At 45.4% G+C, this 15997-nt stretch overlaps 1 protein-coding gene across 1 annotated transcript in view; it reads right to left on the bottom strand.

Annotated features, from left to right (window-relative positions):
• The window catches only part of LOC137378264 (bactericidal permeability-increasing protein-like), a 112326-nt gene that overhangs the window by 13135 nt on the left and 83194 nt on the right, over positions 1-15997 (bottom strand). Inside the window, exon 14 of the mRNA XM_068048504.1 lies at positions 320-383. Within this exon, the coding sequence (XP_067904605.1) occupies positions 320-383 (64 nt within the window). The remainder of the gene's footprint in view (positions 1-319; positions 384-15997) is intronic.

Raw genomic sequence — 15997 nt, forward strand, 5'->3', positions numbered from 1 at the left:
GCTAGATTGTGGTCAGTAGCGGGAATCTTAATTGATTTTTGTTTCCTTAACTTCTACTGCAGTTCTTGCTGCAAACGGCTACTTCAAAAGACCAGGCACTGAAGCTGTGACTTCCCTGGTTTTTATGATTCAGCTGCTCTTCCAAGAAACTCACAGCCATTAGGAGAACTAAAGTTACATTTTTAAGCAATTGAGGGATTTTTGTACTTTTGGGAATTTAGTGTTGCTTTTAATGCAGAAAAACGCTAGTGTAAATCACAACTTTTCATAACTGTTAATAATTGTTAAGTCCAGTTATATTTTCCAGGTTGCTACTTACCGTTAATACGTGGTAAAATAACAATAGAAACCAGAAAATCAATTGCAGTTTGCAGGCAGTTTACCTGTGAAAATAAAGTATATTAATACAGGTGAGGAAAAAGTGCTATATTCAAACATTTATAAAATTGATTCAAATGATCAGTTTAGTTCTGAGTAATTTATTAACTGTTTTTGACCATGCAAAGTAAGAGACTTGGTTAAAAGCCACTTTGGAATATAAACCAACATGTAATATGTCACAGGCATTAATGGACCCGGACGTAAATTTTATTTAATTTACATTCCACTACCTAAGTAAGAGAAAGAGATCTAGAATAAGATGTTTTAAGAATAACCAAGTTTCACAATCGTCTTGAGTTCATTACAATTCTCCAATTGTATAGTTTTTGACTGACTTAAAATAAAGAGTGAAAGTCCATCTCGATGAAGCAGCGCAATAGTTGTTTATGTCAAAGTTAACATACTTATGGATCTGGAGTGAAAGAAATAGAAGATGTTCGCCATCACATGCAGAAATAATGGGGTAAAAAAATTCCATTAGTTTTGTGCCCAGATTCCAGTGCAAAAGATTGTGCAAGTTTTAACGTGAGAGAGGTTTGCCCAAAGCCACTTGTGTTTGTTTTCCAGGATCTTTTACATTGGTTCAAGATTCAATTCACTCGAATCATGCCCTGCCCACAAAACTGGCCGTGCCTCCAGGTCAAAATTACAAGATTCCACTAATTGCACTTTGGGAAGCCTTTTCAAATTGTGCTAATTTTCTTCAGAGCAAAGGCATTTATAAGCATGATTAAAAATATTTTAACATGAAAAACTTTAATTTACTAAGAAACTGACGAGTGTACACCAATGAAACTATTAAATAGTTCAATATCATTTTTTGGTCATTTTCAATGATTTAAAATCAGGTGGAGTACCAGATACACTTACTAAAATGCTTACTTTTGTTGATTAACTCATTTTCAGCTGCACTAATAAAATTACACCAGCTTACCAACCTGAAATATATCAAAGACTTTTTTTCGATGCAAAGGAAGAAAGAAATGTTTACGTTGCTGATTTTTTCCTAACTGGAAATGGCCAAAAGATCAGTTGCACATCTCAAAGCAAAATGCAGGATCTTACTGTTGTGTTTGATTGCTCAGTGCTGTGTTTTTAAGACTGCTCACTATGCTGTCAGTCAACCCTGAGGGGGCTTGGTTCCAAAAGTGAAACAAAGGCAGATCCGGGCAGCCATTTGAATAAAGCAATGCACATGCAGAACTTGTGAGTCTAGTTTCTTCATGTTTGGGGTACGAAACAGAACATCTGGCAACGCGTATGGCAAATAATTTAAATTTACCTTCCCTACGCCTTTCCTGTCATCGCCGGGAGATCCTCTCATGCAGTGGGGCAGATAGATTTCTGAGTTTAAAACCTACTTGATTGCTACAGTATGGATGGTACAGATGTAGAAGTGACCCGCAAGAAGGCAATACATGTGCATTGCCTTGGAACAGAAAGCTAACATATATTCGAGCAGCGGACGGATGATACATCTACATTCAATAAGGTGGTATGGACTCTCAAGAAATTCCTTGACCGGAAGAAAACTGTGATGATTGAACAATACACGTTCTGCCAGATAAGCCAGGGAAATAGTGAGCCCATAAAACAATATGTGGTACCGTTGTACCAGTTGGCTTCTACATGCAATTTTGTCACACTAATGATCTAATTTGTGATGAACTAATTGAAAAAACTTCAATCTCATGAATTGGGAAATGCCTACTCAAGGAGGATAATGATTTGACTTTGGAAAAGGCTACATCCTTGGCCATCCAAATCGAATCTGCCATGTTAGATTTGAAGATGTTACACAAAAATATACCCTCAGGCTCAGGGTCACGGACTCAGTTTGCCCAATCAGCTCAAGTGCATGGGTTACAGACAAAGAGACCTCAACAGGGTCATCAACACTTGCCCTATCGTGGTCAGGCACCCTCAAAAATGTGCCCAAATTGTGGGGGTAACCATGGATTCAAAACACCAGCACGAGAGGAAAAGTGCAACTCATGCTCAAAGATGAATCACTTCGCGAAGGTATGCAGGTCATCGAAAAAGAAGACTTTGTCAGTTCGACACATGGATGAACCTATTCCTGAGAATGAAATATGATATGCGTATACTATCGCAGACAGTAAAGCGCCCAGTCCCATGTCGGGGGATCACCTCAAAGATTGCACAGTCCCGCTCGCAGGCTTTTCAGTGTCACTCCTCTTTGATGTGGGTGTGAAAGTATACAGATTGGGCGAAGACCTCTAACTGTTGTTATTTTCCGCAACTTTCTCTCACTCCAGTGACAAACACTCTTCCAGCTTATGATGGCTCAATTATCCTTCAGAACAATCACAGTTTCAGTGCACTCCAAAAATGTCAACCTAGACAAGTTCACGTTCTATGTGCCAAAGGTAGGGACCTTATGGGATTAGACCTGTTTGATAAGCCTGGCTTTAAACTTGCAGGCCCCACCAGAGCACACATTAATATGATCGATGATATAGACTATGCACAGCAATATCCTTCCTTATTCAATAGATTTGGTGAGATTAAGAGGTCCTGCCATGCTCCTCGTGTTGACGCGTCAATTTCGCCTGTTTCACAAAATTTGAAATGGTTGCCATTCGCAATCCATGTCAAATTGTCACAGCAGCTGAAACAACTGGAAACAGACAGTATTGTTGAATAAATCAAATCATCCTAATGGATATCCAACCTAGTCGTTGCGCAACATAAAAATGGAAAACCTAGACTATGCGTTGACCATAAATCGATCACAAAGCAATTATTCCAAACAAGTAACTGCTCCCCATGATCCAAGAGCTAACAGCATAATTTCATGACTCCACAGTCTTCACGAAGCATGACTTGATGGAACTATCTCCAGATACCAGTGGCTGAGTGAAGTCGACACCTTACGGCCTTTGTTACACATGACAGCGTGTTTCTTTACCACAGAATTCCCTATGGACTAAGCGCAGCACCAAGTGCGCTCCAAACGTTTGTCTCCTCAGTCTTGACAGAAATTGAGTGCTCAACTTCTCGACAACATCATCGTGCATGGAAGGGACAAAGCAGAACATGATCAGCGTTATCCGTGGTGCTCGCTCAACTCACACAATGTGACACTCAACAAGGACAAATGCACATTCACGGCATCCAAGATTGACTTTCTTGGGTACAAAGTGACAGCAGTTGGAGTGAAGCCAACGTATGACGACGTCAACGTCATTCATGCGCTTCTGACCCCGTCTAATGTGAAAGAGTTTGTATCGTTCCTCGGTACTACCAACTTTTATCCAAAATTTGTGCCCCAGTACATGGAGATTGTGGAATATCTTCGGAAGCAACTGAGCAAAGATACACAATGGAAATGGACAATTGCACAACAAACAACGTTTGACACGTTAAAAGTGAAGATAGCATCTCCGCTAGTCCTCGTGCATTTCAACCCACATGCAGAAACGTACATCACAACAGATGCATCAGGAAATGTGATAGGAGCTGTACTCTCATACTACATTGCAGGAAGCAAACGACCGATCAAATAGGCATCATGCCTGTGGTTGGAAACTGAATGCAAATACTCCACTGGAGAATGGGAAGCACTAGTCTGCGTCTATGCTTGTGACCATTGGCACATGTATCTCTATGGTAGGATGTTCACCCCACCGCTCACTAAGCACTCACTACATTTATAGCCATGTCAGTATCTGGTCATCGACCTCTGTGAACCTACCGATGGTCTGATTGCCTTCATCAGTACGAAGTCGAGGTCAAGTATCTTGCAGGGTCAGACAACCGAGTAGCTGACATGCTTAGCTGTACTATCGCAGACCGCATTAGCGATAGCGAAGCGACTTGTGACATTGAAGACTACGTAGTCGCGGTGATTTTGCACTTGACCTCGAAATTTGTGACGTGAGAGGAGTTGAAGGCAGAGTCGTGCAGTGTACTGCAGAAAGTAAGCCAGTATCTAAAAACTGACTGGCCTTCCAAAATAGAGGAATAACTGGTATCATACTGCAGAGTATGCAATGAGCTCACATTGTTTGATGACAACTGTACAACTGTATTGTACGCGTAACTTGAGCAGTTATTCCAAAAGCATGACAGCATGGGGTGTTGTGTCTTGCCCATGAAAGACATCCAGGTGTTGTTAAAATGAAACAACAATCCCGTGAAGCAGTCTGGTGGGCAACAATAGATCGCGGTTTAGAAAAGTTAATCAAAAACTGCAGAGCATTTACACTGAGTGAAAAGTCTGCTAAACCATGTCCCACACCTTTACAATCGACCCCATAACCAACAAAACCATGGCAACAACTCCAAGTAGATATTTTTGGAAAAGTGCATGCAGCCCCTAGCAATCAACATTTTTTGCTTGTTGTCAATGATCTACGTAGCAAATGGCCAGAAATTGCTATAACAAATTCCATGACCACCACTTGGGTCATTGACATTTGAGACATGTTGCTTACAAAGTGCCGGAGGCTATCACTACGGACAATGGACTGCAGTTTGTTTCCATCAGTTCACAGAGTTCCTAGCAAGCTACAGAATTCACTACCATCTCACATTGCAATACAATCTGCAATCGAATGGTGGCATTGAATGTTTCAACAGGGTGATCAAGGACAGTTTGAGAGCTAGCATGGTGGAGGGGAAAATGTTTGAACAATCCATTTATATACTACTTCACACATATTGATCCACACCACACTCACTGACCGGAAAGACATCGACCGAAATTATGATTGGTTACAACATTCACATGCCACTGACCATTCTTCAGCTGTCACTGCCATCCAATGCAAATATCAGAGTGAAAGCAGAAGAAATCGCGAAGCGACAAGGCAAAGTAAAAGCATACTCTGAGAAACGAACACACGCAAGGAAACCACGATTCGCAGTTGGAGATTGGGTTCATACCAAACATCCAAATCGCAACCACAAGCTCGCATTATCTCTATCGCGACTGAAGCAGATCAAGCGGATGCTTGGTACCAATGCTTATCTCTTGGATAACAACACCAACTGGAACGCGCAATGCTGGATTGTGAGCAGGCATGGAGATTTCGAAGATTGTGACTATGAGGGATACATTTCCTTTTCTGGTTTGCGATCATGATGTTGATTATCTACCTCATCAAGATGATCACGCTGCACTACAACCACGTCTTCATCGATCTCGGAGTGATGATTGAAGACCTCCATATCGCAAAGATTATTTGTGTACTTAGAGGAACAAATGGACTCCAAGAAATGACTCAGTAATTATCTGTTTGATGCTTATGAACTCTTAATTCAAAATAAGCTTCTTAGTCGACAGGGGGGAACATATATTATGGGGAATTTTACGCTGGAGGCAGGCGTCTTAATATCGGGAGAAACTGATGCTGAGATCCCCGTGTTGCCTATGTTCCAGAAGGCCTGCCGAATTTAGTGCCCATCTTTTTTTTATTCGTTTGTTGGTTCTGAGTGTCATGCGCTAGGCCAGCATTTATTGCCCATCCATAATTGCCCTTGAACTGAGGGGCTTGCTAGGCCATTTCAGAGAGTATTTAAGAGTCAACCACATTGCTGTGGGTCTGGTATCACATGTAGGCCAGATCAGGCAAGAACGGCAGATTTCCATCCCTAAAGGGTATTAGTGAACCAGATAGGTTTTTACAACAATCGACAATAGTTTCATGGTCACCATTAGACGAATCAGGCACTTGAGGATGGCAGCGGGCGTTCCAGAGGATTTAGGACCCTGTTGCCAGAAGTCCTGCCCTTGGAGAGCTGCCGGCCAATCAGAGGCTGGCAGCTGCAGCGCCGCCGCAGAGATGGTGGCTGCTGCTGGAGATGACCATCCTGGAGGCCGAGCATTGACGCTGGTCCTAGGCCTCAGGCAGGTCAGGGTGGGAGGAGTCTCACAGGGTAGGGGTGGTATGGGGGGTGGGGGGTGAGGGGGTCACCTGCAAGGGCAGGGGGCCTTTGAACGAGGTACCCCCGCTCCCCCCCCACCCCTCCGGAGCCGGGACGCAGCCCAGACGGTTTCTCGTGCCCTGCTTCCCATGCACCGACAGGACGGCTACCGCATGAAGAGGCCCTTAATTGGGGGTAATTACCCACTTAAGGGCCTCAATTGGTGGTGGGGTGGGAAGGCTGTTCACAGGCCCCCCTACCCTGGGCACCATCCTACATGATTTTGTGCTTTCCCACCTCCAAACCAGCTCGCAAGAGAGACCATAAAATTCGACTTGTGTTTAATTTCTCAGTGATTGCTTTGTGCTGTGTTTGTAAGATTGCTTACTATGCTGTCAGTCAACCCTGAGGGGGTATGGTTCCAAAAGTGAAACTAAGACAGATCCAGACGACCTGCAGACACACAGGAATCATGAGTCTTGTTTCTTCTTGTTTGGGGTACGAAACAGAACACTTATATTAGTATTTACATTTTTTATAATGATTTAATAATAATACACAAACGTGCGAATTGGAATGCTGATCTTTGCTATTTATTTAATACCCTATCTTTCTTTGCACAGGCATTACAAAAGCCTTCTTTAAAATGTTTTCATCCATTTTGGAGCTAAAATTGTAATGTATTTCTGACAGGACAAGACCTTTAGGCATCTAGCCTTTTCCTTTATCCTTCTTTATATGAGATATCTCTGTTTCATTTATAAAATTTAATAACCATGTTTCCTTCAATGACATAAATTTATCGACTACCTTTTTGAAACCCGTTTAAGTTGCTTGTTACTCCATGCACTGGAACATATTCCACACTCTGTTGTTAAAGATATTTTGGCTTAAATCCCTATTTATCTTTTCCCTGTCGTAACTCGATATTCCTACCCTATTCTGGAATTCTGTATTTGGGAGAGAAATATGTCTGTTCTCAACTTATCAAACTCTTCATAATCTTAAAAACGTTAATTACATTTCCCTATAGTCTTCTCTGCAAAAACATGGCTACACAATTACTTTTCAAATGACAATACTATAAGTTCTAGTAATCTTAGAATCATCTCCTTTATCATCTCAATAACAATGTCCTTTTTGAAGTAGAAGGATCAAAATTGGACATAATACAATGCATGCTTTCTCACTAAGGCCGAATACAATTGTAAAATTGCATCTTTCAGTTTGTATATAATGCCTGTTTCTCTGAAGACCAGTTTTCTTTTTGCTTTCTTGGGAACATTGGGCTAATGATCTTACTGGTTTGTTTACGAAGATTCCAAAATCTCCGGCATGTTTCCAATCAGTACGTTGACAATGTTACCTTTCTTTCGCTAAATTTCATCACTTGTTCTACTTGCATTGAACTACATTTGTCAATTTTAGTTTAGAGATACAGCACTGAAACAGGCCCTTTGGCCCACCGAGTCTGTGCTGACCATCAACCACCCATTTATACTAATCCTACACTAATTCCATATTCCTACCACATCCCCATCTGTCCCTATATTTCCCTACCACCTACCTATACTAGAGGCAATTTATAATGGCCAATTTACCTATCAACCTGCAAGTCTTTGGCATGTGGGAGGAAACCGGAGCACCCGGAGGAAACCCACGCAGACACAGGGAGAACTTGCAAACTCCACACAGGCTGTACCCAGATTTGAACCCGGGTCGCTGGAGCTGTGAGGCTGCAGTGCTAACCACTGCGCCACTGTGCCGCCCGTAATTTGTAGCATCTAACCCAACAGATTTTTCTTCCTCTTTGCCTCAACGTAAGTTGGGCATTGCACTTCTTAACACAAGTTGATCTCAACTGAATTTCACAGATTCTGGTCAATTATTTTAAGTATGTTGGGTAAGGGCTGGGTGTGACTGTCATCTGGGAATCAGTGCTCAAAGGAAGGGGAGCTATATGCTGCTGTAGCCCTTAAAGGTTTACAGTAGCACAAATTTCAGGCATTGTTTTGTGCTGCTGGGTGCTGTTAGAAACAGCAACCAATCTTTTTTTTCCAAGAATGTACATTATTCATAAACATTTGCAAAAATACATCACAAAACAGTTCATATTTCAGAAAGTAAAATAGAGATCAGATTTCTTCATACAGAAAAACATGAATGGCCTCACAATTCTTGCCATTCCATTTTAAAGGCAATGTACATTGGCATTACATAATAAAAAAACATTTTAGTGCATTCAGCCCAAGGAGTTTTCACACAGGTTCCAGACCCTCTGTATACTATGGCGGGAGGACCTTACACAGTGGCCTTTCCCCATTGAGCCTTTGCACGGCTGCCCCAAGCTTTAGTGCATCCCTCAGCATGTAGTCCTGGACCAGTCTGCAACACTCGGTCATGGACAACCCTTTTCTCTGGACGACCAGCATGTTTTGGGCAGACCAAAGTGCGTACTTCACCGTGTTGATGGTCCTCCAGCAACAGTTGTTGTTTATCTCAGTGTACATCCCTGGGAACAGCCCACAGAGCACAGAGTCCTATGTTACAGAGCTGTTTGGGATGGACCTCGACAAAAACCACTGCATCTCTTTCCACGCTTGCTTTGCAAAGGCAAAATCAGAAGGAGGTGGGCAACAGTCTCTTCCCCACCGCAGCCACCTCGAGAGCAGCGTGCTGAGGTAGTAAGATTCCGGGCATGCAGGAAGGGGCTGACAGGGATGGCCTTTCTCACCACCAGCCAAGCTATGTCTTGGTGCTTTTTTGAAAGCCTGGTGATGAGGCATTGTGACAAATTACTTTGGTAGTCTGCTTGGGGAACCATCCAACAGGATCCATCATCTCCTTTTCCCGTAGGGCCATGAGGACATTCCGTGCAGACCACTGCCTGATGGATTGGTGGTCAAAGGTGTTTTTCTGCACAAACTTTTCCACGAAGAATAGGTGGTACGGCACGGTCCAACTGGATGGAGCGTTCCACGGCAATGGGGCCAGACCCATCCTTCGCAACACCGGGGACAGATAGAACCTCAGCACGTAGTGATACTTGGTGTTTGCGTACTGGGGTTCTCCGCACAGCTTGATGCAACTGCACACACAAGTGGCCATCAGGATGAGGGTGACATTGGGTACATTTTTCCCCCTTTATCCAGAAGTTTGAACATTGTGTCCCTGCGGACACAGTCCATTTTTTGATCTCCAGATAAAGCGGAGGATGGCTTGGGTGATCGCCACGGCAGTAGTGGGGTATGGGCCAGACCTAGGCCATGTACAGTAATAACATGAGTGCCTCGCATCTGATGACTAGGTTCTTACCCACAGTGGAGACAGAGCGCTGCTCCCATATGCTCAGTTTATGTTTTACCGTGGCTATACATTCCTTCCAGTTTTTGGCGCACACCCTGTCCCCTCCAAACCATATCCCCAGCACCTTCAGGTAGTCTGACCTGATGGTGAAGGGAACAAAGGATTGGTCGGCCCAGTTCCCACAGAACATGGCCTCACTCTTGCCGTGATTTACTTTGGCTCCCGAGGCCAGTTCACACCGGTCACAGATGCTCATCAGCCTGCAAACAGATCACTGATCCGCGCAGAAGATGGCGACATGTCCATGTGCACGGAGGCTTTGATCTGAGTGCCTCCGCTGCCTGGGATTGTCACCCCTCTTATGTCCGCATCTTTCCGAATGGACTCAGCAAAAGGTACGATACAGCAAACAAACAAGACAGGGGAGAGAAGACAGCCCTGTCTGATTCCAGATTTGATGGGGAAGCTTTCTGATTCCCACCAATTTATTGAGACTGTGCAACTGATGTTCTTGTAGAGCAGTTTGATCCAATTGTGGATTCCCTCCCCAAACCCCATTTTGAAGACCACCTCCATCATGTCGGTGTGCAATATCCTGTCAAAAGCCTTCTCCTGGTCCAAGCTAATGAGGCAGGTGTCCACCCCCCTGTCCTGCACACAGGTGATCGTATCCCGACGCATCTGCTCTGATGATGCTACCTTCCATGACGGTGCTTCTGATATGACCTCCTTTTTCCTCAACCGAGGATTTCCCCCCACTGTGGTTGGCAGGGCCCTCAACCGTGTCCGACCCATTCCCCGCACCTCTACCCTCACCCTTTCCCCTCCCTCCCAGAACCGTGACAGGGTTCCCCTTGTCCTCATTTTTCACCTCACCAGCCTCCATATCCAAAGGATCATCCTCCGCCATTTCCGCCACCTCCAGCGTGATGCCACTACCAGTCGCATCTTCCCCTCCCTTCCCCTGTCAGCATTTCGAAGGGATCATTCCCTCCGCGACACCCTGGTCCACTCCTCCATTACCCCCACCACCTCGTCCCCGTCCCAGGGCACCTTCCCCTGCAATCGCAGGAGGTGTAATACCTGCCCATTTACCTCATCTCTCCTCACTATCCCAGGCCCCAAACACTCCTTTCAGGTGAAGCAGCGATTTACTTGTACTTCTTTCAATGTAGTATACTGTATTCGCTGCTCACAGTGTGGTCTCCTCTACATTGGGGAGACTAAGCGCAGACTGGGTGACCGCTTTGCGGAACATCTCCGTTCAGTCCGCAAGCAGGACCCTGAGCTTCCGGTTGCTTGCCATTTCAACACTCCCCCCTGCTCTCATGCTTACATCTCTGTCCTGGGATTGCTGCAGTGTTCCAGTGAACATCAATGCAAGCTCGAGGAACAGCATCTCATTTACCGATTAGGCACACTACAGCCTGCCGGACTGAACATTGAGTTCAATAATTTCAGAGCATGACAGCCCCCCATTTTACTTTCTTTTTTACATTTTTTGCAATCTTTTTTTTGCATTTATTTCATTTCATCTTTCTTTGTTCAGTTTGCTTACCCACTGTTTTTTTTCAGGTTTGCACTTGCTGCTGTTCAATATTCAGTGTATTTACACCTAATCTGTACTAATGCTTTGTCTTTCAACACACCATTAACATATTGTTTGCCTTTGCTCCGTGATCTTTTGGTCAGCTATGTGGCCTGGTCCAATCTAGACCTCCTTTGTTATCTCTTGCCCCACCCCCACCTCACTTGCTTATAACCTGTGACTTTTCTAATATTTGTCAGTTCCGATGAAGGGTCACTGACCCGAAACGTTAACTCTGCTTCTCTTTCCACAGATGCTGCCAGACCTGTTGAGTGATTCCAGCATTTCTTGTTTTTATTTCAGATTTCCAGCATCTGCAGTATTTTGCTTTTATTATTACGATCGTATCCTGAGTAGTGCGAGGCTATCAGAGATCTTCCTGCCGGGTACAGTACAGGTCTGATCGGGGTGAATCACCAACTCCAGAGCAGACTTGACCCGACTGGCAATGACGTTTGACAGAATCTTGTAGTGTACATTAAGCAGTGAGATGGGCCGCCAATTTCTGATTTCCGCCCTCTCCCCCTTCCGCTTGTAGATGAGGGTGATGATGCCTTTCCTCATGGATTCTGACATGCTGCCAGCCAGGAGCATACTCTCGTATACTTTGAGCAGGTCTGGGCCAATCCAGTGCCACAGAGTTGAATACAACTCAACCGATAAGCCGTCGCTTCCGGGAGTTTTACTTGTCTCGAAGAACCTGACGACCTTTGTCAGCTCATCCAGAGTTAGCGGTTTGTCCAGGCTCTCCTGCATTCTGTCATCTAAGACCTCCATGATAGATGACAGGAAGGACTGGGAGGCCATGCTGCCCATGGGCTTCACGTCGTTCAGCCCAGCATAAAAGGATTTGCTGATCCTTAGTATGTCGAACTGCGATGACGTTACCGTGCCATCCTCTTCCTTCATGCTGCTGATCACAGTGCTCTCTGTGTGTATCTTTTGGAAGAAGAAACGTGAACACATCTCATCCTGCTCAACAGAGCGGACTGTGGACTGGAAGGTGATCTTGGAGACTTCCGTGGCAAAGAGCGAGGCCTGCTGGCTCTTCACCTCTTGGAGATCCTCCTTGACCTCGACCTCCATCGACTGCAGCCGGACCAGATTCTGCATCCTTTTCTGGACATTTCCCTCTGCCTCTCTCTCACCCTCTGAACACCTTTGAGGATGAAGAACCTTTTGATGTTCGCCTTGATCGCTTCCCACCAGTGCACCGGAGACTCAAAGAGGGGTTTCACAGTTCTCCAACCTTTGTAATCCCTTTTGAATTCCTCAATGTTTTCTGGGGTCAGCAGGGTTATGTTCAGCTTCCATGTCCCCCTGCCAACCCTCTGGTCATCCTGTAAGTGACAGTCAGCTAGTAGGAGGCAGTGGTCAGAGAAGAACACCGGTTTGACATCGGTGGATCTGACCGTGAATGCACGGGACACAAACAGGAAGTCAGACCTGGAACGGGCAGACCCATCCGGTCTTGACCAGGCGTATCTACACTGCACTCCATCTGCAGGGTTGCTAAAGACGTTGTGCAGCTTGGCATCGTTTATTGTTTCCATGGGGAATCTGGACGTGGCGTCCAGTTTGCTGTCGTCACTGCTGGATCGTCCAGCTACATTGATGATGCAATTGAAGTCCTCGCTTAGAATGACCAGCCTGAACGTCGCCAGCAGCAGTGGGAGCTGCTGGAGGACGGTCAGCCGTTTGCTGTATCAGACCGGGGCGCCCACATTGATTAACCGGAGTGGAGCATTGTTGTACATTACGTCTGCTATGAGGAGGTGACACCCCCACCTCCCCCCCCCCACCCCCACCATCTCCTTAACTTCAGAGATAGTGAAGTTGCCCCCTTGCAGCAGAATACCCAAGCCAGAGGAACAGGAATCATTTCCCCCTGACCAGATCGATGGCCAATGGGACCACCACCTTGACCATTGCCTGTAAAAGCTGAGGTGCAGTGTCGCACATTCCTGCAGAAATAGCAGGTCAGCCTTGACACTGGCCAGATAATTTAAGGTTGAAACACATTGTGTAGTGGACTTAATGCTACACGTTAATGGAGGAAATTTTAAAATCCATTTTAAAGATTTTAGGTTATACATCCAAAAGTCTATACAAGTTTCAATTCCTGGTTGTGCTGCTGCAGACCTGTGGTGTGTTTAAACTGTTCCACAGTCTTTGGGCTGAGAAAAGAGCCCTGTTCTGCAACAGGAGTTTGGGTGACGTCGGGGGTGGGGTGGGGGGGGGGGGGGTGGTGGGTGGGGGTGGTCGTGAACTCAGGAAAGATTTCCTTGTGCTGAGGTGGAGTTTTAGTTTTGTTTTGTTCCTCGTCAAGGCCATTGCTGCTCCCAGTTTCCCACAGCTGGGGGGCACTGGTTGTGTCGCTGCTCTGGTGTCCCAAAGCAGGTGTTCCCTTGGCCCTTCACTGCTTCCAGTGTTTTCTGGCCCCGGGCCTCTTTGGTGTTTTGGCGCTTCTTTTGTTGGTGACGGCCCTCCTGGCTTTCCCTTTTTCTGTCTTCTTCCTTGAAACAATTTGCCACTCTCCTTCTGGTGATACCTCTTCTTGCATTGAATCTGCTTTCTCTGGAGGAGGCAGAGGGGTTTGGTCAATTTCTGAAGTGTCCTTCACATTTTCTTTGGATGCCATGCCCTCTTTCCCATTTTTTTGTGCACCAGAGGTCTTGGTGGAAGTTGGGAGGTTGGGGGAGAGGTGAATCATCTTTGCAGCAGGCCTGGTTGTTGCTCCTGCTTTTATGGCCTGCACATCGGTGGCAGAATGTTTTGGGCAGGCCTTGTAGAGATGGCCACCCTCCCCACATAGGTTGCAGCACTTTCTCTCTTTGCAGTCCTTTGTCAAATACCCTTCCTGCTTGCTTTTCCAGCAGAATGTTGCACTGCAGTCGACGGCCAGGTGACCACTTTTTCCACAGGTGCAACAGACTTTGGGCTGCCCTGCGTAAACTAAGTAACCTCGACTTCCACCGATGGCAAAGTTGGAAGGAAGGTGGAGGATAGCTCCATTGGCATCCACCTTCAAGGTTACCCTGATCTGCCTTTTGCTTGTCCAGATGCCAAATGTGTCCTGAACCTCCGTGTGGTTTCGTCCATCTCAATGTACCTGCCCAGGAAGGTGAGCGCATCCACCAGAGGGATATGGGGGTTGTACATGTGAATGGTCACCACCCAGTTTCTTTGCGTTGGCAGAGTAAACAAAGGCTCCGCAGTGAGGATTGACAACAGCGCCTGGCTTCCTTTCTTTTTGAAGATGTTCAGGAGTTTGATGCATCACTCTACCTTTTTAAATGTCACAGCGAAGTATCCAGTGCTGGGGAAATCCTGCAGGCAGAAGATGTCCGCAGCTTCCAACCCACAGCATTCCAACAGGACCCACTTTACAAAGAAGGTCCAGTCTACGGGGGCTCCTTGGGCTGAGGTCTTCACTGTCACCCTAACAGTGTTGCGAACCCCTTGACCCAGAGCTCGGGTACTAGCAGCAGCCATAGCTCAAAAGTTGTCGCTGTTGCCGCCACCTTCGATTTGCTGATACCAACGAAAATGTTCACACTAGGCACTTACACTCAGCCCAAGGAGAGTATTAAGACTTTTCCCCTGCCAGGTAAGTTAGAAACAGCAACCAAATAGCCTCTGCCCTAACAGCCCTGCACTGAATAATCAAAATAAAAGGCTTCAAGTCAGTGGAAGGTGCTGTCTGCTCTCTACGGATCCTCTGATCTGAAGAGGCTGTATTATAATTGCTAACAACCAGGACATTTCGTACATTTCAATACATCTTTCCAGGTAGCTACCTGACAAAATCCTTGGAAAATGATGTGGAAAACATTATGATGCCACTTTCATTATTTGCATACTATTTAAAACCTTCTGCTGGTCTCAGGTTGGAACTTCTCGCCCACAATGGGCGTTCCCCAGAAGATGTGCTCCTCTTGTATTTCCTACCTGCCACAACTGGTGTGCATTGTGGCTGCAGTGTAGACTTATCTACAAGATGCACTGCAGCAACTTGCAAAGGCTTCTTTGACTACAACACACAAACCTATGTACTCCACTACCTAGAAGGATGACGGCAGCAGGTATATGGAAACATCACACACCATCCCGACTCGCACATTTATTCTCATTCCTTTATGGTTACTGGGCCAATTTTCTAGAGCTCCCTACCTAACAGCACTGTGGGAATATCTTAACCACACAGAATGCAGCAGTTCAAGAATGGACCAACCACCACCTTTTCCACTGCAGCTAGGGATGGGCAATAAATGCTGGGCTTGCCAGCGCCGCCCATACCCCAAGAATGATTAATGAAGAATAAACCTTAGAATTTAAGCAGAAGAAAATTGGACCTAGCATTTCCATATTATTCTGAATTTGGTCCACTTGCGCTCTTCATTGCCATTTTGTTCCCATTTTGCTGCTATCTGAAAGTACAAATACCATTGAACTGACTCTCTGTGGTGCACTTCTGGAAGCCCCTTCCCTGTCAAGTGCTTTCCCATTTACTACTGCTCATTGTTTTCTTTCAACTTTGCCATTAATTTAATGCAACACAACACAAAAAGAAGCCATTTGGCCTGCCTGTCTGTGCTGTCTCCTTGAAAGAGCTGTGCAATTTAGTCCCACTTCGTAGCTTTTTCTCCATAACCCTGCAAATTAATCCTCTTTAAGTACATGCTTAATTGCCTTTTGAAAGTTCCTATTGAATCTGATTCCACCATCCTTTCAGGTACTCCCACAGTTTCAGATATTAACTACCCTCTATGAATAAATAAGGGACTTCAGTTATGTGGAGCGATTGCAGAAGCTGGGATTGCTCTCCTT

Source organism: Heterodontus francisci, chromosome 16 (genome assembly GCF_036365525.1).
Source record: "Heterodontus francisci isolate sHetFra1 chromosome 16, sHetFra1.hap1, whole genome shotgun sequence".
Lineage (NCBI taxonomy): Eukaryota > Metazoa > Chordata > Chondrichthyes > Heterodontiformes > Heterodontidae > Heterodontus > Heterodontus francisci.